Raw genomic sequence first — 25,795 nt, 5'->3', positions numbered from 1 at the left:
AAATAAAATATCTATGAGAATTGTTAAGACTGAGGTCTGCAGATCACTGACATTCTCCAAAACAGTTCAAGGGGCACAAGTCTCAGTAGGGTATGACTAGGGAACTATAGTTGGCTTTTGAATCAGACAGAACACTTGCCCTCGAAGACCTTTACATTGAGAAGTAAGAAACAGTTAAGTACAGGCATTTAAAAGCAGTGAGTGCTTGCCTACCTCCCCCCAAAAGGCAAACACATCATTTCACAAAACAAAATAACTCCATGTTTTAGATTTAAAAATAGATTAAAGAACACAGAAGCCCTGTCCTGAAGCATTTTCAGCAGCCTGCTGAGACTGTCAGTTTCAATATGCTGTCAGAAGAGGGAACAGTCAGAGGTGCTGGAATTAAATACCAGGAGAATCATGAAGATGCCACAGAAGCCTTCTCCATCCTCTCTTCCCCCATCCCCTTACATATTTAGCATTCCAGATGCAACTAAGCAACAATGGAGGAAGGGGTTTTTTCCCCCTTCATGTTCCACTTGTAGGCTTCCTGTAAGCCAGCTTTGTGCCTCCTGGTATTCTGAACTACAAGACCCAACACAAGTGACAGTGTGAGATGCGGGATGTGGGACTAGATTCAAGTCACTTGATCAGGTCGAACAACATGTGTCTAGGGGCCAATTATCTGCCTTTCTGACACATGCAGGGTCTACATGGAATGCGCAAAATGCCCTTCAATATGTGAGAGAACACTCATCGTCCTGCTCTAGAATTACCAATAATAATCACTCTCAAGTGTGCAAACCATCAATATTCAGAAATATCACATTACCTGTTTTGTCACACTGACTGTCTTAATATGGCCTGGTATATCTGTCATTCATATCTGGTTCATGCTTGGAGAACACATGAAAACAATCTTCATCCAAAAACAATCTCAATGGGAGTGGGACTGAGTAACCAGAAGTGGGGTTAACTGGGAGATGCTATGATTATGTCACATACTAAACTTGTAAATACAGTATTAGGGGAGGAAATTCTTCCCTTGCTACACTGGAGGGGTATGGAAGAAAAATGGAAGGCTCTTCAATACTCTAGTGTTGAATGTGTGGAATGTATTGCTTTGCAAGTCATAATCAGAGTGGTGGAAATAAGTAATTTGAGGTTGCACAAAATAAAATAATAGTCTAATATGAAGGATCTCAAAATAAAAATCAGACTGAAATAGCTTAGACATTGTGATTTATAAAAGTTTGTAGCTGCATCTTGTGAAAGAGACAGGAAGCTGGCAAAACACCTTGCTGCACTGCAAATAGAAAGCCAAGCTGAAATGATTCCATTCTAAAACATGCTGCTCAACTGACAGCTTGTTAATCAAGTCTCATCCCAATGCAAAACATCTCATCCAAGCTATAAATCCCCCAGGGAGCCACAAAATTGAGACCGATGACAGCTCCCTTTTAAAATATGTATTGGATGATTAGAAATAAACCTCATTTCTGTTGCAGGGAAAACACGCATACCTGTCGTTTGATGGAGACCAATTCCATATCTAGTTGCCTCAACAAGGTGGTAGCGGCTGATGCGTTGGCAGAGACTGCTTCCACATCTTCTTGTGAAAGAAACATTCCTTTGGGAGGCTTCCTCTTGGCCCTGTTTTTTGCAGCCTGGCTACTGTGCTTCTCCTTCTTTACCTGAGGAATTGTTTCCACTGGGGGCACCTGTGGAGTAGAAATCTAACATACATAAGCCAGGATTTCATTTCATTTCAAACTATCCACATATGCAATTGTCCCCTTATTGTAATGTGCTTTGATTGATGCAGCTTGTAAAAAGCTTGTTATCCTTTCACAAACTGAAATAGCCACAGGCACTGGATTTTACCACATGGCACCTCCACCATGGGTTGTAACCTCACAAATGAGTTAACCTATGAATGAGAATACAAACAAGGCTGAATTGAGCCTCTAATTGCATGTTGTATGAAGAAAAACTCCTTGCTTGCTGTTTGGGAATCACAGACCTGGTACCAGCACTGTTTCTCATTTGAGGTAGGCTCTCAGATAGAGCATGTGACAATTACTTTTTTTAATTATAACTGCCAGAGATCTCTCAGTCAACATATGAGTTGGGGTAAGGCAGGCCTTCTTTCTCACTGAGCTGACTGCAATTTTCCACTAGTAGGAATCTTATGGAAATAATTGGATCTTTAGGTGTAGTTCCATTTACAATTGCCCCTCCGTTTGCATGCCTTTGGAATTCGCGCCCTCACTTATGTGTGAGGGGCAACAGAGGGGGAACATAATGGGGTGCATGTCCATGGCGCGTGCCCATGAGCATGTGCCACCATTCAAGCCTCTGGTGCTTGAATACTGGCAAAATTCAATTTTTGCAGGGAGGGGGTCCGGAATGGATTCCCCCATGAAAATGGAAGACTGACTGTATTTGTTTATTCAAAATATTCATGCAGTGACTTTCCTCAATGTTCCATCCTTTAAGTCCAAAATATATAACCAAATGAAACAAAATCAAACCTATACTGCAGCAAAAGATAATCCTTTGGAGTATAATAGATAAAACAGACTAGAGATGATGAACATGAGGCCATCTCCAGGTTGCACCATACTGAAAATTCCCATTATCCCTCATCATTTTCTATTCTTGCTAGGACTGATGAGAGGTACAGTCCAACAACATATGTTCCTGGCCCCCAAAAGAGATTTGATAATAAATAAAATGGGTTTAGTTCTGTTATCTAAAAGAGAAGTGCAAATGATGGCATGATTTGCATTTCTCTGGAGAGGCTGTATAAGTATAGCAAGGATGAGAATGCAAGAAGCTTTCCCCAACCTGATATATCCACCTCATCTCCAAATGAGAAGGTATGAAAAAGACATCAACAAGTGTTCTTAAAGCACAGTCAAGTTGATGATTGCCAAGCATGCTAAAATGATTTGGGGAAAGTAGATCCAAATGCACTCTTTACTTTGTCCATGTGTGAATGAGAAGATTTTTGAAGATTAACAGACAGTTTACTAGTGCAATTTATAACATCTGTATATTTAGTTGTAGTTAAATGATCAAAAACTAGAATATCTGCACTAGCAACTGTGGTACAGTTTACTGGTGAACAGTTTACTAGGAAGAGATGCTAGTAAACTCAAGATGCTGATATGGTCAGGTACCAGCAATGTGTTGGAAGAGATAGCAAATGCACTAAGTGACCTACCCTGTAGAGCTTAAGCTATCCCGCTGTCTTCAGCAGTGGTTGAAGATGCTATACTATCCCTAGTGTCACAGGAAGATTCAACTACTGGTCAGGTTTACATTTCTACATGGAATAGTAGACAGAGCACTATCTTGTTCTCCACCTCAGGCACCCAAAGGTGTTGGGTTGACCCTTGATGATGGACTACATTCACAAATTCAGAAAGGCAGCCACCTTTCTTGAAAGTCTGGGTCCTGTAAGTGCCTGGATAAGAGACCACCTGTGACCCTTCCCATGTATGTCACACTTTGGGATCCACAATGGATGACATAAAGGCCGAAATCAGGAATGGACAGCTACATAGGGAGGAGTGTGTGTGTGTGTGTGTGTGTGTGTGTGTGTGATTTATTTTCCAATTTTCTCCTAAGAGGTAACCCAAAGCATCTTATCATATAAATAAAACACAGCTAAAAGAATATACAGTGGATCCTTGTTATACGCTGGGGTTTGGTTCCAAGATCCCCCGTGTATAACAAAATCCGTGTATGCTCAAGTCCCATTAAGTATAATGACATAGCAAAATGGTGTCCCTAATAAAAAATGGAACATCAAGGTAAATTTATACTTTTTTGGAACATTTTCAAACCGTGTATGCTTAAATCCGTGTATAAAAAATCCGTGTATAAGAAGGGCCGACTGTATGCTGCAAGAGTTTTTAAAATATTAAACAATCAAGTCAATGAAAACATTACTTTTAAAACATTATTGGTAATTTAAAACAATTATAAATTCAGTCTCCATTGAGGACACTCCTCAAAGGTCTGTATTATTCCTGCCTATCAAGGCAAGAGGAGAAGAACAAACCATCTCAGAAGATTGGTTCTCAAACTATGGGTGGGACCCCGGGGGGCAGGATTGTTGGAGGTCCTAAGCACTCCATCTCCTCCTCCTCTTCCCAAACTTTTCCTGTCCTGGTGGGGAAGAGAAAGCCAAAGAGGGCACTTGGAGCCTCTTCCTGAGGGAGAGGGAGGGGGCTATTTCCTTATAAGATGTTAAAACGTGATCAAACAAAAATACACACACTAAACAAACAAAATATTTTTATTCATATACTAGGTCAAGCAGGGAGGCTTTATGTCTGGGTGTAGATCAGGCCTGCACAACATGGCCAAAATTAAAATAGACTAAACATCTTTGGGCTGCAGATAGGTTTTAATTAAATATTAATTATTTAACAATATTAATTAATTAGTAATACTAATTAATTATTAATTAATTAGAATTAATTATTATTAATTCTCCTCCTCCTCTTCTGCCTGTCCGTCCCTCTCCTCAGAAAAAAGTTGTGCAGCATGGGAGCCTTGCCTATCCTTCTCCTCCTCCGCCTGGACTTCTCCTTTGGAGAAGCCGAGTGATGGAGGAGCCTTGAGGGGTAAGCACTTCGCCCCTTTTCCCCTTTGCAACCCAGCCTTCTCAAGAGGAAGCCAGGCAAAGGAGGAACCTTGCAGGGCGAGCATTTGCCCATCCTCCTCCACCCGTCTTTCTCCTTAGAAGAAAGGCAAGCAGTGGAGGAGCCTTGCAGTGCGGGTGTTTGCCCATCCTCCTTTGCCGCTGTCACCTGGTCTTCTCCTCAGGAGAAAGCAGGCAGCAGAGGAGCCTTGCAAAGTGAGCATTCACCCTACCTCCTTCCCCTCCTCTATATGGCCCTCTCCTCAGGAGGCCAAGTGGTAGAGGATCCTTGTAGTCATTCCACATCCCTACAGACCACCCAATGTAGATGAAAAGAAAAGATGTAGATGAGAGCCACTGATCTCAGAATGTCCAGCCTTTCACTGCTGGGAAACACATATTACATATTAAGAAACTGTTGGAAGATGTTTCCATTCTATTTCCTGTATGCAAACTCTGATCTCTCCTCTCATTCAAACTAACCATGTATTTTAGGTCACTCCTTTTTGGGGGACTCACACACTTTCAAAGATTTCCTCCTGCCCTGTTGGGGCCTCCATCTTCTTTTCCCATCAAACAAATTAACATATGGGAAGAGTGGCAAAAGTTCAAAATATCTGAGAAGTACATGTTTACCATCATTCTTTTCACTGGTTGTGAAAAAGAATCCAAATACCCTCTGAAACAAACACCACCCAAACACCTAAATATATGCTTTAAAAACCTGTCCTTCAGATCTATCCAGCAGTGTGTAAAGAAACCCTTTCTGAGAACTGGCACTAACATTTCAGTTTAATTCTGTACCAGGAATAAAAGAAGACCTCGCTCGTTGAGTACGTGGGTGGTTGAGTGAGAGAGAAAGAATAGGACAGTAAAGTTTAAGTTTGATATGCAATTTCCTATGTGTCAGCCAGAGGGGAAGAAGCAGAAACTAATTTAAGACAAAACATGAGGGGTCAGATGATTGCAGACTAATCCTTAAAGCTCATTCATTTTTATAACACAGCACTGCCAAACACAATGATAAAGATTTTTGCATGCGTATGAAATTCAGCCTGAAAACAAGGTCCTTTCAGGACAAGGTAAGGCACAGAACAAGTACCATTTCAGAATATGAATCTGGGATATTGTTTCCTGTTTCAGCAAAGGAACACCTGGATTTGCTGACAAGCTTCAGGAAGGATTTATTATTTTCCATTTTTTAAAGCTATCTTTCTCTTTTGGCTTCCTATGAAAAGCACCACGGATAAAGAGCATAATGTGATGGGACCATAAAACACACGTGCGCACATACCTGTTCCAAAGGGCATAATTACTATCTCTTAAACTAAAGAGATGTACCATGAATCCCTTAAGCAGACAATACACTTCAGATGACTGGCTGCCCTGCCTTGGTAGGAAAGGTAACTGACTCTAGTGGCTAATAGCCAGGTGGCCTGCATTATGAATGCTTAAGAAATTCAGTCATCATGAATTCCAGTGCCAAAAATTATGACTTGCACCTCCTATATAAAGGCATGGACTGGAACATAATAAACACTTGCATTTTTAATTTCTCTGAATTTCGGCTTTAAAAAGCCTCCAATCACCAACCCCAAAATGTGTGTTCCCCCACATAAAGAAAAGGTGAACTGTAATTTCATTTGACGTAATGTTTTCTGTGTTTGATACATTAACAACAACAGAATCATAGAGTTGGAAGAGACCACAACGTCCAACCCCTTGCCATGCAGGAATACACAATCCCAATGGATGGCCAGCCAGGCTCTGTTTAAAAATCTCCAAATAAGGAGACTCCACCACACTCCAGATTCAGCTTATGGTTACCAAAACTATGAAATGACTTGCAGGTTTGTTTGTTTGTATCCCGCTCTTTTCCCAGGACTGGGATTCAGAGGTTATTCAGAATATAATTATAAATCGAATTTACTATTTGCCCCTGTCTCTGTAAGCACTTCTTCCTCTAGGACTAGGCCTCAGCCCTGGCTTACCCCCCTCATTAAGTTTCTCCGGTCCTGCTCTAGAGCAGCCGAACGTCTTTGGAGAAAGTCCAAACAGTGGGCTGACTTTATTCATTACATTCATTTGTTCTTTCCTCCTTCTCATGTGCCCTGTCTATAGCAAAACAAACTTATTACAAATCATTGATCTCCGCCAATGAGAGGTGCCCACAGCGTCTGTTCTCCACCTTCAACACTTTGCTTAAACCTCCCTCTCCTCCTGTCTCTTCATCATTCTCCCCCAATGACTTCGCTAATTACTTCATCTCAAAGATTACCACCATTCGCTCGGAGACAGTCCCTCCCGATTCTTCTTCTGCTCATAATCTTCTATTGCCCTCGCCTAAAAAATTTTCTGTGTTTCCTCCTGCTTCTCTGGATGAACTCTCTACGCTTCTGAACTCTTTCAAACCTGCAACTAGTTCTCTTGATCCAATTCCTACTCGTCTTCTAATTTCCATAGCTCCCTCTCTTCTGCCCTCGCTTCTCCATATCTTCAATCTCTCTCTCTCTCTACAGTCTCCTTCCCCTTGGACTTTAAACATGCTCTCATTTCCCCAATTCTGAAAAAACCTTCTCTTGACCCTTCCTCTTTGTCTAGCTATCGTCCGATTTCTCTTCTTCCCTTTCTTTCTAAGGTCTTGGAACGGGTTGTTTATTCTCACTGTCTTGAGTTTCTTGAAGCCAACTCCATTCTCGATCCCTTTCAGTCTGGTTTCCACCCACGGCATTCTAGAGAGACAGCTCTCACTAAGATCTCGAATGACCTTTTACGGGCCAAGGCTAATGGCCTTTACTCTGTTCTCATCCTTCTTGATTTGTCTGCAGTCTTTGACACCATTTATCACAGCCTTCTAGTTGATATACTCTCTGACCTTGTGTTCTCAGACTCTGTTCTCGACTGGTTTAGATCTTATTTGTCAGACAGATCTTTTGTAGTGTCACAGGTAGTCAGACTTCATCCTCTGTTCCCTTATCTGTTGGAGTTCCCCAGGGCTCTGTTCTGGGTCCCCTTCTGTTTTCTCTCTACACACTGTTCTTAGGTAAACTCATTAGCTCTTTTGGTTTTTCCTACCATCTGTATGCCGATGACACCCAGTTGTATCTTTCCACCCCTGACCTTTCTCCAAGACTTGAACAGCAAGTTTCGTCTTGTCTCACAGCTGTCTTGCAGTGGATGCGTCATCGGCGTTTGAAGCTCAGCATGTCCAAGACGGAGCTTCTTGTCTTTCCTCCTAAGCCCACCCTTCAACACTCCTTTTCTGGCTCTGTGGACAGCATTTCTATTCAACCAGTCCAGCAAGCCCGCAGTCTTGGTTTTATCTTTGATTCTTCTCTGTCGTGTATCCCTCAGATCCAGACCACAGCCAAGGCTTGTAGATTCTTTTTATACAACATTGCCAAAATCCGACCATATCTCTCCGCCTCTACTGCCAAGACTCTGGTCCATGCCCTAGTGATCTCACGACTTGATTACTGTAACATCCTCCTGTCTGGGCTTCCTCTTTCTCACCTCCGTCCTTTAATCTCTGTCCAGCATTCAGCTGCACGCATTATCACATCCGCCCACCGCTCTGACCACATCTCTCCTGTGTTGGCACCCCTTCACTGGCTCCACCTCCCTTTCCGTATTCAGTACAAGCTCCTGCTGGCAATGTTTAAAGCCCTCCATGGGCTGGCCCCTCCTTACTTGTCAGACCTTATTTCTTCTCACCTTCCCACTAGGGCCCTCCGTTCTGGTAGTCAAGGTCTGCTGTCCCAGCCCAAGATTTCCTCTGCCCCATCTCAGATTCGCCCCTTTTCACTCGCTGCCCTTCACTCCTGGAACCTTCTTCCCCCATGAGCAAGAGCCATCACTTCTTTAACCAGCTTCAAAAAGGAGTTGAAGACCATCTTGTTCAGAGAAGCGTTCCCAGACATTGCGTGATTGTCACTTGCTATTTGATGTTCTTTTTGTTGCCTGTTTTATTGAACCATTTCCTGTATTGCTATGTGTTTTATTTGTATTATCCTATCATTTCTTAGATTGTACACCATAGGCAGGTTTACTCTTTTATATTTTTTGTTTTTATGTACAGTGCTGTGCAAATCTACAGCGCTATATAAATAATAATAATAATAATAATAATAATAATTACATTTTATATTTACAAGGTGCTGAACTATAAGAGACCTTTTGTTTTGCCACTTAATGAGGGACAGACAACAACAACAACAAAAAGAAGTGGAAACTGTCAACAGATAAATTAATTGTGCCCTGACTAGTTCTCCATACTGTCAAGCTCTTATAAAGCAGATGTGTGATATCACACATTTTGTTCTTATGTGTCTTTTATTACCAGAGCTGTAACCAGCTGACTTCCTCCTTATTGGGCTGCAAACTGGGCCATTCTGAAATGTTTATCAAAATGTGGCTGGAAGACAAATGTACAAACATTACCCTGTCTGATGCAAAATTTTATTTCTAGCCAATGAGAGAATGAATTATCAAAAAGGGGTCTGACTATGGCAATATACCCTAGATCTATAATTAATAATTCCAGTGTTGTAACTCAACCTGATTTTTTATGTAAATTATTTGTATCTTTATGTAACATTTCTATTTTATATGGTTTTAAGTTGTCGTGTGTCAAGCTGGGTCCATAAAGACTGATTGACATGGGACAGATATAATTCCCATAGAAAGAACTGAGAAAAGGAATTGCAATGATCTGATACTATAGTTAAATAAATTAATGGTATCCTCATTCATTGTTTTCAGAAATGATTTGGGAATAGTAAATAGAAGCACTGCCTGTTTAAAACATTTTATTCATCATTCTAAAAGGAAATAATCCAGAATCCAGTTTTTCCAAAAAAATTTCCAGAGAAAAAGGGGCTTTAGAAAAATGGGGAAAAAAACTTTCTCCCCATTTTTTTGCAGGCCTTCAGATTTCTAGTGCAGAAAAGTGAAGGGCCACCTAATTGCAAAGAAGGCCAGCCCTCTTCTCCGCTGCCCTTCCTACTAGTCCTTTTAATATATTTTACACTTGGAATTAACTATGGGCCAAAACAGATAGCCGTATAGGGACAGCTTAACGCTGTTCCATTGAGTGCCAAATCAGCATGCCACGGCCCCGATCTCACTCTTTTCTGGCACAAAAAGAAGTGGCAAAATGCTGCTCCTTTTGCACTGGAAAAAGAGTGGCTTTTCCACCACTGCACTGGCCTTTCAGCACTCCTATGTTGTGTGGCACATAAACATCACACTGCCAGAGTGCTGTAACACTGCCTGGCATCTGGGCAGCAGATGGTGTGACGCCAGCCTGGGGGTGGCATCAGGGCATGCGTCATCTAAACGCCATGCCCTCACACCGCCCCAAGTCGGCGTATTGTGCCAATCGGCTTCACCTCTGTGTTCTCTATTTATTAAGAAAAATAAACAAAAGATTTCTATAGCCATCTGCATGTATTTATTTTTTTTAAAAAAAAGCTGGTCAATGCAAAATTTGTTCATTTTTTGGCACAGTCCCATGTTTAATTAATTAACAACTTAATTAATAATTTAATTCTGGAATTAAGCAAATGCTGAAAGTCCAGTTAAGTCAATCAATTAAAAAATATATTTAATTACTCTTTTCATCAGAAAATTTATAAATTAATTGATAACTTAATTGGTTCGAATCAGTTCTTATCAATGCAAATTGGCACCACGTTTGGAGCAGATAAAAAGCAGGTGTGCCTTCTGAGCTATGAGACAGATGCACGCTACCTTTAGCTTCTGCACATACCAGTACAAATGAGAGAAATACCCTACTGCTCACCTACATACACCTCCACATAAGTCCTCTCTGCAACCGATCAGACACAGGGAAGTAGGGAGAGAATGGCCACCATATCTGATAGCTAGCTGGCAAGCACAAGCCAACAACTGTGGGCATCTGGAAATCTCCCTTCAATGAATGGACTATTACTAGGGTGGTGTGCTGGTCTCTGTCAATGTAGCAGTGGCATAAAATATATATGATTCTGCTAGAAAATGCATAAAATAAGAATTCTAGAAAACATTTGTCTCACAAAATATGCATCTCTAAACATTACATCCTAAAAATTATGCATTTTTAATATGCACTATACGTTTTTAAAGCTAAAAACTGCATTGCAAAATTCAAGAAGTGTGAAATCAGACAGATAGCTGCATTTCAACCCAAGAGTGCAGATGCACACTGTAGAGAAATACTCTTTTGGCTATGCTGGCTTGGGGCTTTATGAAGTTGTAGTTCAAGACACTATTGCACTCTCCCACCCACTCCAGAGTTTTTGCAAATCAAGTCATTTTGTACTGGAATTTGTAAGGAACCAATTCTTAAAACATTCCACTAATACATTTTGGAGTACAATCCTCAGGACATGCAACCAAGATTAACATTGCTTCAAAAGTGATTTGAAGGATGAAGCAGATATTTTTCTAAGCAATGATGAGATGCATGCATGAAAGAATGCAAGAATAGATAAACAATGAGGAGAAAGGGCAGAGAATGTTCTTAGTTAACATGCTTTTAAAGCACCAACTGTGACACAAACATGGTGTGTGAGACCTTTAAAAACTGTCCTCATCATCATATTAATTTTTAACACCATTTAACCAAATGATAAAGTGATGAAGTCTGGGTTCATCAAATTTTTAATTAAAATAGGGTGAGTGAGTGAGAGAGAGAGAGAGAGAAACATGATTATGTCACTCCAAGAAAAAGATGACAGGGAAGGATAAAATATTGTATATCCTCTTATAGATTAATCTCACAGGATAATTTTGGATTGCGTCAGCTATGCACAGAGTGATGGCAATTCTGGTTGCCATCTTGAATCTTTATTCTTATATTTAGAATTGTCATCCTTTAGTAAACTGGCAGATCAGCATGGCAGTGATTAAAAGCTGGCCAAGTTAACCCAAGTAAAGCCAGAGCTACAATTCCAAAAGGAAAGTGTCCTTATTGCTCAATAATCCAGCCAGTAGTGATACAGATGGGTTTAAAGCCCACAGCTAAGCTCTAAAAGCTAGGGTGGTCCAAGTGGTGCTCTGGACCAGAGATGTAGCAATGAGCAAAGGGGGAAAATGAGGGCATTTCCTCCCCCCCCCCCCAAAAAAAAAATCTGACCCCCAAATGAAATGTTTGTTCATTCCCCAAATTTCAAGCATTGAAGAAGTGAGATACTTTTAAAATGAGCTGTTCAACAGTGGAACAAACTCCCTCAGTGTGTTGAGGCATCTCCTTCTTTGGAGTTTTTTAAACAGATGCTGGATAGTCATCTGTCAAGAGTACTTTGATTTTGCATTCCTGCATGGCAGGGGGTTGGACTGAATGGTCCTTGGGATATCTTCCAACTTTAGGGGGTCATTCACACTTACTTTTTGAATGAAAAGATTGCTATTTCCGAGCCAATCCATAATCAGCTCGATGTTCCAACTACATTTACCGAGATCAAATCTCTCCATGCCATTTTAACCCTGTTGCCGTTCACATTTGCCACAGTATTGATTAAAAATGGAGATGTCTCCATTTCCAGGAACAATACAGTGCGATCTGAACAGATTAAGTAGTGTACTGACACTACGTAAGATGTAGATCATTGCGGCTCTTTATAAAAAAAACCATGAAGGGGTCCAGTGTCAAATGCACCAGTTTAAGTGGGCTTAACCCACAAACTTCATTGATTGTGGTTGGGACGAGTGTGAACATCATGGAAATAAGCCAGTTCCAAAATGGTTAATTTCCATAGTGTGAATGGCCCCTAGGATTTCATGAGAAGTGGACTTTTACTTTCCTCACTGCTTTGCACTTTTTCAGAAGGTCCCAGAGACAGGAAAACCGCCCTTCCCGATCCTGAATGAGAGTCCATCTGGGCTCTAAAGCGTATCTTCAGTGGCCTAGCCCGACTGTTAGAGTAACTAGAACCCACAGTAGGATCACAGTTTAAAAGTAATCCTACTGTGTGCTGATGGTGAAAAAAGGTTTAAGTATTGGTGGCATCAAAGTGCTATAACTGTGCAGTGTGAAAAGTGCCCTGGACAAATGCAGAAGATCTGAAATAGACAAGCAGGAGGTGGGGAAAGGTGCTTAACCCCTCCCTTGCTGACTTCCTCCCTGCAACTCCTCTCATCACATCCAGAAACCCATTGTGGAGAGGAAAGGTGAAGAAAAAGCAGCAAACAGTAGAAGCATTAGGTGCCTCCCTTCTGCTGCTTCTCTATCTGAAGGCATGCCCCTCTCTACACTAATGTTGCAGGTGCCTCACAAAGACCTAGTTTTCAGATACAAGCCTGCTGCCAAACAGCTGGCTTCTACCCTGTTTATTACCTAGGAATGCACATAGGCAGGCAGATATACAAGCAGACACAAAAATCAGAGGTTGCCTACAAAATGACCAAATTTGCCGTGGGGACTGTGGGAGATGAGGTGGGTAGAGGTAAACTGATGCCATAGATTAGATCTACTGGAGTGTGAAAAACAAGGGTGTGCAATCCAATGCACGCTGCTTTGGTTGCAAAGGAGACCTGAACTCAAACATTGCAACCATCTGTTTCCTTTTGGAAAGCACAGCAGATACAAATTAACTTTGACTTTCACCATGCACGGCTACATCCACTGTTCTTGGCTGCACGGCGGGGAGCCTAATGGCAATCAAAGGCTTTGGGGGATCAGGCACAACCACAGCCGACATTTGTCATCAGCAAAGCCTGTCAGAAAGGTTTCAGAACTTCAACTAATTACCCACCTATCCTAAAAGATGCAGCCAGCCAAGACATCCGTAGCCTTGGTGGTGCCAGAAAACGAGGCCAAATAAATATGATTATAACAGAGTGCACCTTCTTTTATAAAGAACTCACAGCACTGGTCTAAAGAACCACATAACATGCCCCCCCCCGCTTTCACACCCCTCTGCAAAACTGTGGTTGGCTCTGGGTCAGTACTTGGAAATGTTACTTTTTTGGGCCACAGCCTGAGGAATTCTGAGGCTGTAAACCCAAAAATTAATAACTTTTTCCACCCTCTGTTCCATCTAGCTCAATCTTGTCTATACTGACTGGCAAAAGTTCTCCAGGGTTTCAAAAAGTGATTGAAAACCCTGTTTAAAACAAAGATGGAAAACATTTGGTCCTCTGGAACTTTTAGACCACAAACCCAGAATCCTTTACCATAGGACCTTCTGAAAGTCTGTTTCTTAAACAATATGGGAAAATTATCCTGCTTCTTTATTACATTTCCAACAGTTGTCATTGGTCCCTTTATATATTTAGGGCAATTTCACTGGAGATAAGTGCTATTGGTACATCATTTTAAAAAGCTCTTCTTTTTAAACATAAAATATAACTGAGTATTTGAGACACCCTTTCCACACATTTTCCCATTGTGCCATATGTAGTGCTGTCCTACATTACTGGATCATTTTACCATGCAGTTTTCCACTTGTTCACCTACTATTCTGTCCCTCAATGATAAATACAGTGCGCCCACGTTATACGCGGCTGCACTATACGCAGCTTTGAGCTTATGTGCTCAAGTTGCATGGGAGCGCATAGGGCGCAAGGGGCGACGTATCCCATTTGGATGAATGGGGCTGAAGCATAGGTGGAATTCACCTTACACCGGGGGGGGGGGGGGGAACGGATCCCCCACATAAGGCAAGGTTCGACTGTAATACATTTTCACAACTAGATGCCAGTTCTCCAAACAAAGTCTTTATCTACAGTACTTTAAGCTTTTCAAAGATCTGTAGATATGAAAAAAAACCCTGTATCTTATTACCCTCTTATTGCAATTACTCCTTACTTTTTGTATTATACTCTTCTTTTTGTTTTACTAATAAAATTGGCACAGGTTAACCAGTTATTTTTCCTAGTGGCTCCTTTATAACACACTGCTTCTACTGGAGAGAACTAAAGTGCAAATTTTGGGACATAATCTTAATTTGTATTTGAACCACACTTTTATTAATGTTCTTCTGACAAGATGATTGTTAAATGCAGCATGGGCTTTCAATTTATTATACCAGAATTAGGCATGCCAGCCAAATCATAGGTTGGGTCTCTCTATACTCAATAAATTTGGTTTTCTGAGCATGATCCATTCTTTTAACCAAACTAAAGATGTTGTTTCAAAATATAACTTCAAATCTGGGACCTCAAAATCACTCTTTCTTGAATCTGTCAAAGGCTTAAAGTTATTCTTCAGGCATCTATTCCAAGAATTTTTTGATAAATCTCATTGACAGAATCCTATTTTGGGAGAAATGCAGGATATACACTGCTCCCTCGGGTTACGAAATTAATTCGTTCCGCGGCCGCTTTCGTAACCCGAAAAGCCTTCGTAAGCCGAATTGCCATAGGCGCTAATGGGGAAAAGCCGCGTTTCGTGCGAAAAAGCGCCGAAAAGCACCAAAAATTTTTTTCGTAACCCGAAATAAATTCGTAACCCGGAACAATTATTTCCAATGGGATTTTTTCGTATCCCGGAAATTTCGTAACCTGGGTATTTCGTATCCCGAGGTACCACTGTAAATCCAATAAATAAATAAATAAATAAATAAATAAATATTTGCCAATGTATAAAAGGTGATGTTATAATATTAATTGTCTGACTAATTAGGGAGAACGTTCATTTTAAAAGTGAATGTTTTCCATTTTTAAAATGAAATTTTACATTTTGCCCTTAATTTTCAAGGGGCAGGATAATGTACCATATACACTAGACTGTAAGTTGAACTCATATATAGGTTGAGGGCAGGTTTGGGGTCCAAAATTATGGATTTTGATATGACCCGTAGATAGGTCAAGGGTAAAATTTAGGGGCATTTAATGAAGGATGTAAAGGACGAAGCAAAGGAAAACAATGTTCATACTAAAGACTGGATGGATTAGAAGGGGGTCGGTGCTTCCAGGGCAGATTAAAGTCTTGGCTTTCGCCATGTGCGCACGCACGCACGCGCGCGCGCACACACACACACACAGATATGCACATACATACATATGAGAAAGTTAAAATACAGTACTTACACTGACCTGTGGATAAATCAATTCAGGGGGTTTTTTGGGTCAATTTTTTAACCTAAATTTCTAAATTTATACATGAGTATATACAGTAATAGCAATCTTACAAAACTTTACAGTGGTCAGTTAGTGTTCATGTTAGAAAGAAATAATGGGCAGTAATGAGGGCTCTTGTATTAATACATGTAGTGTGCCATGAACACGTCTGCTGATTGATTGGAATTTGTGAATAATTCAATTTAGTTGTTTCTCTTTGTAATTTTCCTTTGTAATTTCCTTGTTCAGTTTGTCAAAGCACAGTGTAAAAGGGCATTGCTAGCATAGGACAGCATATATCACATTGAAGGAAGAGCAAGTACATGCACCTGTGATACTGTGAGTGCTGTTATTGTCCCCTGGAACATTGTTCTCAGAGTGGATGTGAGAACAGAGTTGACACCTATACTTCCTGAACTAGTGGATTTGGAAGACAGGGAGTTTAACTGAATTTGATCTGGACTAATTTTTTTCTTAATTACCACTCAGTGTCACAGCCAACTCCCATGTGGAAGCTTCCTCCAGAGGTGCTTCATTAGATATATCAGATAAATTCAGCCACCTGTCGCTTAAGAATTAAAACTAATTGCAAGCAATTATGAATTAATTCTGTCAAAAAAAAAAAAAAAAGGAAATCAAGGGCACATGAAGCAGAGTTGTTTCCAGAATTCAGAATTAATTAGGAGTCTATCAAAAACCGAGGACGTCCTACCAATTTATTTAGTACAATAATATCCTGACTTTTCTCTAAGGAACTTGAGGGAATACATATGGCTTTCCACATCCCCAGTTAATCCAAACAACAAAACTGTGAGACAGTTTAGGCAGAGATGGAATGATTAGCCAAGTCTGACAGTATTTGCATGGTTGTGAGGAGATTTCATGCTACACAATTACAGTGCTGTGATTCCCCATTAACTGCCATAGGTGTATTCTATGAAATCCTGGACTGGTAGAATTCAGATGCACTAGTGCTCTCTAGCCGAGGCTTCTAAGTATCCCTTTCTCAACTACAAGTTGAGAATTCCATTGGATGTTCCCATGGAAAGGTGTACCTGCAGAGAAAGCAAAATGATACCACTGCCCCTAAAGAATTATGCCCCTACAAATTAAAATTTCCTTCAAGTCCTAAATTTCTAGCACTGCAGAAAGTGAGACACAGAAAATTGTTCAAATTTAGAATTCTTATAAGACTGAGTCTTACCCAAAATGCTTGGAATCAGAAGTGTTTGGGATTTCTGAGTTTTCCATTTTTTGAAATATTTGCATATACATAATGCGATATCTTAGAGATGGAACCCAGGTGTAAACATGAAATTCATTTATGCTTCATATGCACCTGATATGCATAGCCTGGAAGTAAATGTATACACAATATTTTTAATAATTTTGTGTATGAAACAAAGTTGTGTACACTAACCATCAGAAAACAAAATCGTCACTATCATAGCCACCAATGTGCACAACTGGGTTTGGGAATATTTTGGCATTCTGGATAACCTGTATTTTCTATGGTCACATAATCTTGGTAATTTTATCTGCATACCATCCAACATTTCAGAGATGAAACTGGGGCATATATACTCAAGTAACATCAGAATGTTGTAAAGAAGGCAAAATTCTTTGGAGGCCTAAACTATATTTCTAAATGTGTCTTCTCTGTGTCTCCGATTGATGCAGTGACTAAGGATGGCGTCTCTCCCCTGAATGCCTGTCTGGAGTCGGTAATGGGCTGGATGAGGGAAAACAAACTCAGACTGAATCCAGAGAAAACGGAAGTACTGGTGATAGGTTCCCCAGGTCCGGGGAAGGAAATTTATCAACCTTTCCTGGACGGGGTCACACTTCCCCTAAAGAACAAAGTTTGCAGTTTAGGAGTACTTCTGGACTCGTCCCTGCAGTTGACATCTCAAGTAGATGCGACGGCCAGAAGTACTTGCTATCAACTTCAGTTGATACGCCAACTGCAACCCTACCTGGGCCAAAGGTACCTTGAAAACAGTGGTACATGCTCTGGTAACCTGTCGTCTAGATTTCTGTAATGCGCTCAACATGGGGCTACCCTTGTACCAAGTCTGGAAGCTTCAGCTAGTACAAAATATGGCAGCCATATTGGTCACCGGTGCATCTAGGTTTGACCATATAACACCTAAGTTGAAAGATCTTCACTGGCTGCCCATTCGCTTCCAGGCACAATACAAGGTGTTGGTTATCACCTATAAAGCCCTACATGGCTTAGGCCTGAGTTACTTGAGGGACCACATCTCCCCATATGATCCGCCCTGCACATTTAGAACATCTGGTAAGAATTTATTGGAAACAGCATCTTCCAAATATGTTTCCTCATATCAAAAGGCCTTTACAATAATGGCCCCAAGGTTGTGGAATAGTCTTCCTGACGAGCTCCGTCTCATGACCCCCTTCGAAACATTTAAAAAGAGACTTAAAACCGTGCTCTTTCACCAAGCTTCCCCCCCCCCGAGGAGTGATAACCATCTGCCTGTCTGACAACGATATTCTGCCCTTGCCCCTGGATGTCTGTTTGATAAGCTATTGATGTTATATTTATTCTTCTTATTTTATAAGATTGTTGTATGTATTCTGATTTTAGTAGCCTGTAACCCCGCTTCAATCCATCGGGAGAGGCGGGGAAACACAAATAAAATTTTATTATTATTTATTATTAATGCTTGGCCAAAGTTTTAAGTTATTGCAACGCCAGAAATGTAGGGACTAAAGAATAAATTTCCTGGGTCTGTCTGTGCGTGTAGATTTCTTATTTCAACTGGAGACCCTCATTTTGTCTCCCCTGTAGCTACACCCCTATTCCCATGGCAGTTAGTGGGATCATAGTGCTATAACTGTATAGTGTGACCCACATAGTTATGGAAAATTCCATGGTTAGGTATCATACTAATCATGCACATTGCTGAAATTTGAAATTAGATGATTCAAGGATCTAATGTTTGCAATTCTGAAATACACTGGCATTCATCTAATAAACCTCAGCATTTCCATAATTCAAACATTGATGAAATTTTGTAATCCAAGAAGAAATTTCTGGATCGTTTGCTATATTTTGTCCTCTGCATGGGCTGCGTGCATGAAGTAATTAAGCAGCCAAGCTTCACCAACTTTATGCATGTTCAGTTATTTGTTGTTGAAACCCTTCAATTTGCAAAGGAACTGAAAAAGTTCTATTTGCAATGCACGTGTTCTCAAAATTTTACTTCAACTTTTTAAAGTTCCTGTTTGCTAAAGGATTTCCTAAATCTGTGGTCTGTTATCTGGACGTCTGTGTCCATTACCAAGTATTGTTTTGCTGCTTTAACTCAAGTTGCTTGTTCCACATAATATACATTTCATCTATAAAGTAAAACTGTAATGTACTTAGTGCAGCAAATCCAACAGCTTGATAAGCAATCTGAAAGCAGGGCTGGGGAGGTGGTGCTAACTTATAATCTTGCAAATTCTCTGGCAAGACAGCTCAGTGATTACAAGCCTATGCAACCTTTGCAACCCATTGGATTGAACACAGCCTGCCAGCTTTGAATGGAATACTCACAGGGGTTTGAGAACTCCCTTGGTTTTCCAGTCTATAGCAGAGTTGTCAAGCGCCTGGCAGGCTACAATATATAGCTGATGGGCAGCATTCAGCTTGCTCAGTTTCTCAAGATCTGCAGCCGTGGCTCAAGGGAGGCCTGCATGCATTCATACGAATCTCCAGTCTGTCAGCATGAATCCTGAGTCTGCAAACAAAGCTGCACTGGACACAGAGGTGTCAGCCCCACTTACGTGCAGAGCCAAAGTCAGTTTTCTTTTAACAGTGTCACCCAGAGCAGGTCTGTTCTGATTTATCACATGCCGTAGAGCTGTCTGCAGGATCAGTGAACACAGCACCACCTTCGAAACCCCAGCTCACACTTTCCTCTGCACTGGCTATGAGCCAAGTACAAATATGTTTCTAATGCCACTCTATGTACTAGGATCCCTATGCTGCATGGCTCTTGTTTATTATAAAATCTATCATCCATCCATTCATCACTTTATTTATATACTGCCTTTCTCCCAGGATGCTGCTCAAGGTGGCTTACAAAAAGATTAAAATAGTATAAAAGAATAAAAGAATTAAAACTACTTTAAAATATGGCTTTAAAACAGAATAATAACAGTACAGCACCATAAAAACCACTTTTGTTAAAATCACTTTCCAAATGTTTGCTAGAAAAGAAAGGTCTTAACCTGTCACAGAAAGGAAAACCAAGGAGGAGCCATCCTAACTTCCCTAAGGAGGATGTTCCAAACTGTGGGAATAACCACAGAGAAGGACTTCTCCCATGCTCCTACCAGCCATGACTGTGAAGGTGGTGGGATAGAGATCTTAGAGCTTGGGCAGTTCATATGGGAATATGCCATCCTTTAAAATGGCTTCTGGGTCTCTGCCCTAAAAATGTGTTTTCTCCACTTTTTCATAAACACTAAAGATAGCATACAGACAATTTAAGGCAAAGAAGGAAAACCTGGCAGTCCAAGGAGCCAATTTTCTACCCCTGCAAAGGTTGCATGGGCAACAAAAATCAAAAAATCATGGAAGTGGCTAGAGGTCCACATCTGCTTGCTAAACAATGCAGAGGGTCCTTGCCCCAAGATAAAGTGTACACTGTCCTTTATACATCACATATATAACATACGTTCCATGGAATAAACAAGTGAGTAAAAAGTAGCAAAACAATACTGTGAGGACTGGAGGCAGACACTCTGATCACAACCCAACTGAAGGTTAATCACCATTCCTAAAGGTTTCTAGGATAGCCAGTGCTATATGCCTAAAACATTGTAGAGTTTCTAAAATGGAATCAAAATGGGATTTGATAACAATACCTTGAATACATAAAGGTGGAATCATTCAACAAACAGCAAGCAAGGAGTTGAGTCTGAATGTCCCTAGGATGCATAAATCCTTTTATTTCTTCAAGATATATATTCCAAATATGTAAAAATATATTAAATATATTAAAATAGTTTTAGGAATGATAAAGCAACAGGTACAGAAGGCACAAAGCCAAGCATAAAATAAACTGGCCATGTTCTTTGTTTCATTTTGTTTTTGTGTGTTATATATTATTGTATTAAACCATCATTAGGGAAATACCTCTTTTTTGCTTTCCTTGTTTTGTTCAACTTCTATATCGATAGGGTTGGCTCCATTTGCTTCTTCTATTTCATCCTCACTAGAAAAATAAAGAAGGAAAGGCCCCATTATTTATATATTAGCAGTTGAAAAATCATCATATACATACAGTCTACACACATACACACACACAGGGGAAAGAAGGCAAAATGAATAGGGGAGAAGGGGAGGAGACAGTTTTCCATTATTACAGATTACACCACAAAAATAGGATAATGAATCAAAGATAGGATATTATTAAGATCATTCAAAGAAAAAGCTTGAAAAGATGAATGTTATGTTGATTTCTTATTCAAGATCATGGAACCATAAAACAATGTAACCTACATTTCAAGGGACTTGTTAACTTCCTGTTGTAACATTTCATATCACAATAGCTAGTAAGGAGCTCCCAAAGTAGATCCAGCATTTTAAAAAAGTATTTCTAAACTATTACAACCTACATCTTTGGAAGAATAACAAAAGCTTATTTGTTTTTTTGAAAAAGTGTATGCCTCATGCATTTTACTCAAAAATACACCGGGCCCTTCTAAAGATAACTCCCGAACTATCCTGGCATTTTTAAAACATGCATTATTTAAGACCAGGGCCTGAATCTCTTGTTCAGCCCTAGAAACCCACTGGGTGACCTTGGGCAAGTCACTCTCTCTCAGCCTCAGAGGAACACACACACACACACACACACTTAGTAAGTATTGCAAAGGAAACCCCATGATAGGTTTGTTTTAGGGTCATCAGAAGTCATTGAAGGTACAAGTGTTTAGCTATTTCAAGTATGGTTTATCTGGCCATCTGCTCAAGAGTGCTCAAGGTGACTTACAATAAGACTAGGTGACTCTTTGAAAAGACATTTAGAAGCAAATATATAAAAAGAGTTGCAAATCCCAAGAAAAACCAAATTACCAAGATGGAACAAAATGAGGGACCACACAATCTGTCCATGATTAGAGAGAGGTAAATTCTACTGAGTTCAGTGGGGTTTACTTGCATGTAAGACGGTACATTACTGCAGGCCAAATGACTTCCACATAGATTCTCCAATGTATTTACAATAATTATTCCATTTTACTTTATTCTTGGAAAAGGAAGGAACCACAGGTGACAGATTATCTCTGCCAGGCACAAGGCAAACATATGCTCAACAATCTGTACATGTGTGAGGTTTTAATTCCTGGCTGAGAAAAAATGAATTCTGTCAATAGCAAAATAATAAATACTAGACATCAAACTGGAATAATGTTGTGTTTGATGGAACAAGCAGCCATTAATAAGGATGTCAAGGTATTTTATCCCTTTAGATTTTTAACGCAGCCCACTCAAGTATGTCGTCAGTTAATGACAGTTTCCAAACAAACTCTTATTAATACAAAATAGAGTATTTTTAAATATTATCTAAGTATTTTAGAATAAATCATTATCCCTGACTCCAATACCAGCTATGCAGGCAAATGTTCCATGGGAGATGCAACCTCCATATTCAGGCTTTAACTCTTAATAATGGTGGCAGGAATAAGATATCAGCTTAATAATCATCATGCCCTACTCATGAACTTTTTAGGAACTTTGTTCTGGTCAGATTCTTCTTCCCAGGGATGAAATTTGCTAGTATTAGAGCACAATGTGCCTTGAAATAGATGGCCTCCATGAGGCTCATCTATGGAGAAAGCCAGCATGCTTAACCTTGTAGATCTTCTGTCAATGTGTAACACCAACACTATATGTGCAACACCAACATTAGAACTGGAAGCAACAGCCACTGCAATGAAAATACAGAGATAACTGGGAATTCAAGTTGGGGAAGAAAGGGAAGAGGTTGAAGCTGAAGGAGGTTCAGCTGGAAACAAAAACAGGAAAGCCTATCTAGTCCAAGGACAACCTACTAAAAAGGTAGGAAGGAATCACAGCTCAGTGGCAGAGCATATGGTCTGTGTGTAGAAGTCCCTGGTTTAGTCCTTTGTATCTTTTCAGGTATAGAATTTGGAAACAAGTGGCAGTAAAGATCCTCTCTCTCAGTACCTTCTCTGCATTGGCATTCCAGCTATGGAATACTCCTCCACACAATGACCATGGATTTTTATTAAAGCCTTCAGGGCTGAATTATTTTCCCAATTAGCACATGTGCTATAGTCATCATTATTTTTGATTTGTTTTAAATGGTTTTGAATTGTCTAGTTTTGAGCCCTAGTGGTGCAGTGGTTAAATGTCGGTACTGCAGCCACAATGTTGTGGGTTGGATCCCAAAGGGCTCGAGGTTGACTCAGTACCCAGCTTGATGGGTAATTCACTTACAGATTGTAAATCGCTTAGAGAGTGCTGAGTTCACTATGAAGTGGTACAGAAATGTAAATGCTATTGCTATAAATGATTTAGTATATTTTTGGCCTTCTAAAATTGTTATTGTTATTTAGTGTTCTGAACTGATTTTATTCTATGCTGCTTGATCTTCACGGTTATAGGGTGAGATATAAATGTTTCAATAAAATAAAAAATACTAAGCTATGTGGACAGTTTAGATGAACAGAATGTGAAAAATTAGCCAGCGGTGTCCTATGGGTTTAAATGAGGTGTGGGGAATATGTGCCTCTCCTGGTGGTATTCTTCATCTTGTCTACCCAGCATAGCCAATGATGATGGATAATAAGAGTTGCAATCAAATAACATCCAGAGGGCTTAAAATTCACCCTTTCTGGTCCAAACTCCACTTCCAAATGCAAATGTTTTTTACAGAATCACAGATTATCAGATGGGGAATGGGATGGGAAGAGAGCAAAATGGATCACTCTTTTGCCCTTGTCCTGTCCTTATCGCGATCACGCAAAAGAATATCACACACATCGTGCTTATCTGGTGATTATCCTGTCAGCCAAGTGGAATTGTCCTGCCACTAACATTGACAGGTTATTCCATTAATGAAAAATGAAGAGAAATGATGGGACAATTCCACCTCACTGACAGGTGATGGGATCAGCACAACATCGTCAGAATGTCTTTCACGTGATCAGAGTCAATTGCACTTCAGTGTCAGGATAATGACCGCATAAGTGTGACGTCATATGAAAATCCTTCATGCAATCGTGGGACAAGGATGTCCTTTCCCCCATGTGATAATCTCCACAGAGTTAGATGGAGTTCCATAGGTCATCAAGTCCAACTCCCTACTCAGTACAGGAACTCCAGATACAGCATCCCCAGAAGGTAGTGTCCAACCTCTCATTGAAGCAATCTAGAGAAAGAGACCACAGCTTCACTCTAAACAACTGCCAAATTGCTCTTACCGTCAAAAGGATCCTTCTAATTTTCATTCAAAATTTACTGTTCTGTAACTTAAAACCATTAGACTTGGTCCTAACCTCTGGGACAACAAAGCTATACCCTCTTCTCTGTGACAGCCCTTTAGATAATTTAAAAGAATGCAGTCAGCTTACACCTGAGTCTTCTCTTTACCAGGCTGAACACAGCCGACTCCCTCAATCTTTCCTCATTTTGTTCCCTTTATGTCTTATTATCCATCCTATCATCCTTATCACCCTTCTCTGAGCCCGCTCCAACTTTTTTTCTTTTTTCACATTTTTTTTGGTCAAATTTTATTGTATTACAAATTCAGAGATTATATAAAATGTCAACATTTAAAAACAGCAATGACCATCTTAACAGTTATTAATAATGAAATAACAAATCAATAACAACATAGATGTGATAATATAGAAGAAGGGTACTGAGGAAATTTTAAAAGGTGCACAGAGTTAATGAGGTTCTAACATTAATCAGGTCCTGGCACAGTTGAGTCTGCATGTAGAATGTCTTTCCAGAAAGCTTGATGGTGTGGTGGAGGTTGTATCTGACACAAATTATTATTGCTGTACTCTATGAACCATTTTTCAGTAAATGATATTTTTCCAATTTGTCCCTTTGACTTTCTTATATTGTCTGTGAGTTTCTCCATCAACCATATTTCCCAGGTTTTCCTTGACCAATTTTCTATTAAAAATCACCTGTTTTCCAGTTCTTAACAATTTCCAGTCTAGCTACTGCTATAAGGAAGATGATGAAAGCTTTGTGTTTCAGCATTGTGTTTTCTCCAAGGAATAGTGAGAGAAGTAAGAGACCTGGGCAAAAAAATCACCCTTTGTTTTGTTATATTAGAGATGATGTCTCCCAAATCAGACCAGAACTTATTTATTTGGGGGCATTCTAACCACATATGTATATAGGTCCCCTTAGTGCTGCACCCTCTCCAACACTTGGGTGAAGTGGGTTTTGTGGTCCTAGCTAATTGCACACGAGCGAGATACCATCTGTGTGTTATTTTAAAAATGTTTCCCTTTATGAAGACTAATCTGGATTGGGGGGGGGGTGAACTTCATATTTTCTACCACTCTGATTCAGGAATTTCCTTTTCAATTCCATCTCCCAACCCACCCTGTAATTAATACGTCTACCATAGACCTCCTCAATCATTCATCTGTAAATTGTCGCTGACTGACCCTTGAGTGTTGGGTCTTTTGGTATGCACATGTTCTCAAATAATGTGAGGGAACATGGTGTTTCTCCTTTATGAAGAAACTGTGCCAAAAAAGGGGAGATTTGGTGTAATTGTAGCCAGGAAAGTTCTAATGGTGCTAGAGGTAAATTCCTCTTTAGTTTTGAGTTTGCTCTGATTAAACAGATCTCAATTTTATATATATCTTTGTTTTCCCATGAACCATACTGTCTAAATTTATCCGGATCTTTGAAAAGCGGGTGTAGAAGGAAAGATCTGATAGAGGAGGGGCAAGGTGCAAACACTTGATTCCATTGTCTCCAACAAGACATTGTTGTTCGAAGTAGAGGATTTAAGATATTTTTTGAGCTTTTGCTCCAACTTTTCTATACTCTTCTTAAAATGAGGCACCCATAAGTGA

At 40.1% G+C, this 25,795-nt stretch overlaps 1 protein-coding gene across 2 annotated transcripts in view; it reads right to left on the bottom strand.

The window, feature by feature from the left end:
• RCOR1 (REST corepressor 1) overlaps positions 1-25,795 on the bottom strand; it is a 157,178-nt gene that overhangs the window by 11,404 nt on the left and 119,979 nt on the right. The window contains exons 7-8 of one of the 2 annotated variants that reach the window (XM_042445729.1): positions 20,856-20,934; positions 1,506-1,718 (exon numbers count right to left, since the gene is read on the bottom strand). In XM_042445729.1, the coding sequence (XP_042301663.1) occupies positions 1,506-1,718; positions 20,856-20,934 (292 nt within the window). The remainder of the gene's footprint in view (positions 1-1,505; positions 1,719-20,855; positions 20,935-25,795) is intronic. The other variant, XM_042445730.1, reaches the window with a different exon arrangement.

This window comes from Sceloporus undulatus, chromosome 1, assembly GCF_019175285.1.
Source record: "Sceloporus undulatus isolate JIND9_A2432 ecotype Alabama chromosome 1, SceUnd_v1.1, whole genome shotgun sequence".
NCBI lineage: Eukaryota > Metazoa > Chordata > Lepidosauria > Squamata > Phrynosomatidae > Sceloporus > Sceloporus undulatus.
This window is presented reverse-complemented; position numbering and strand designations above follow the sequence as displayed.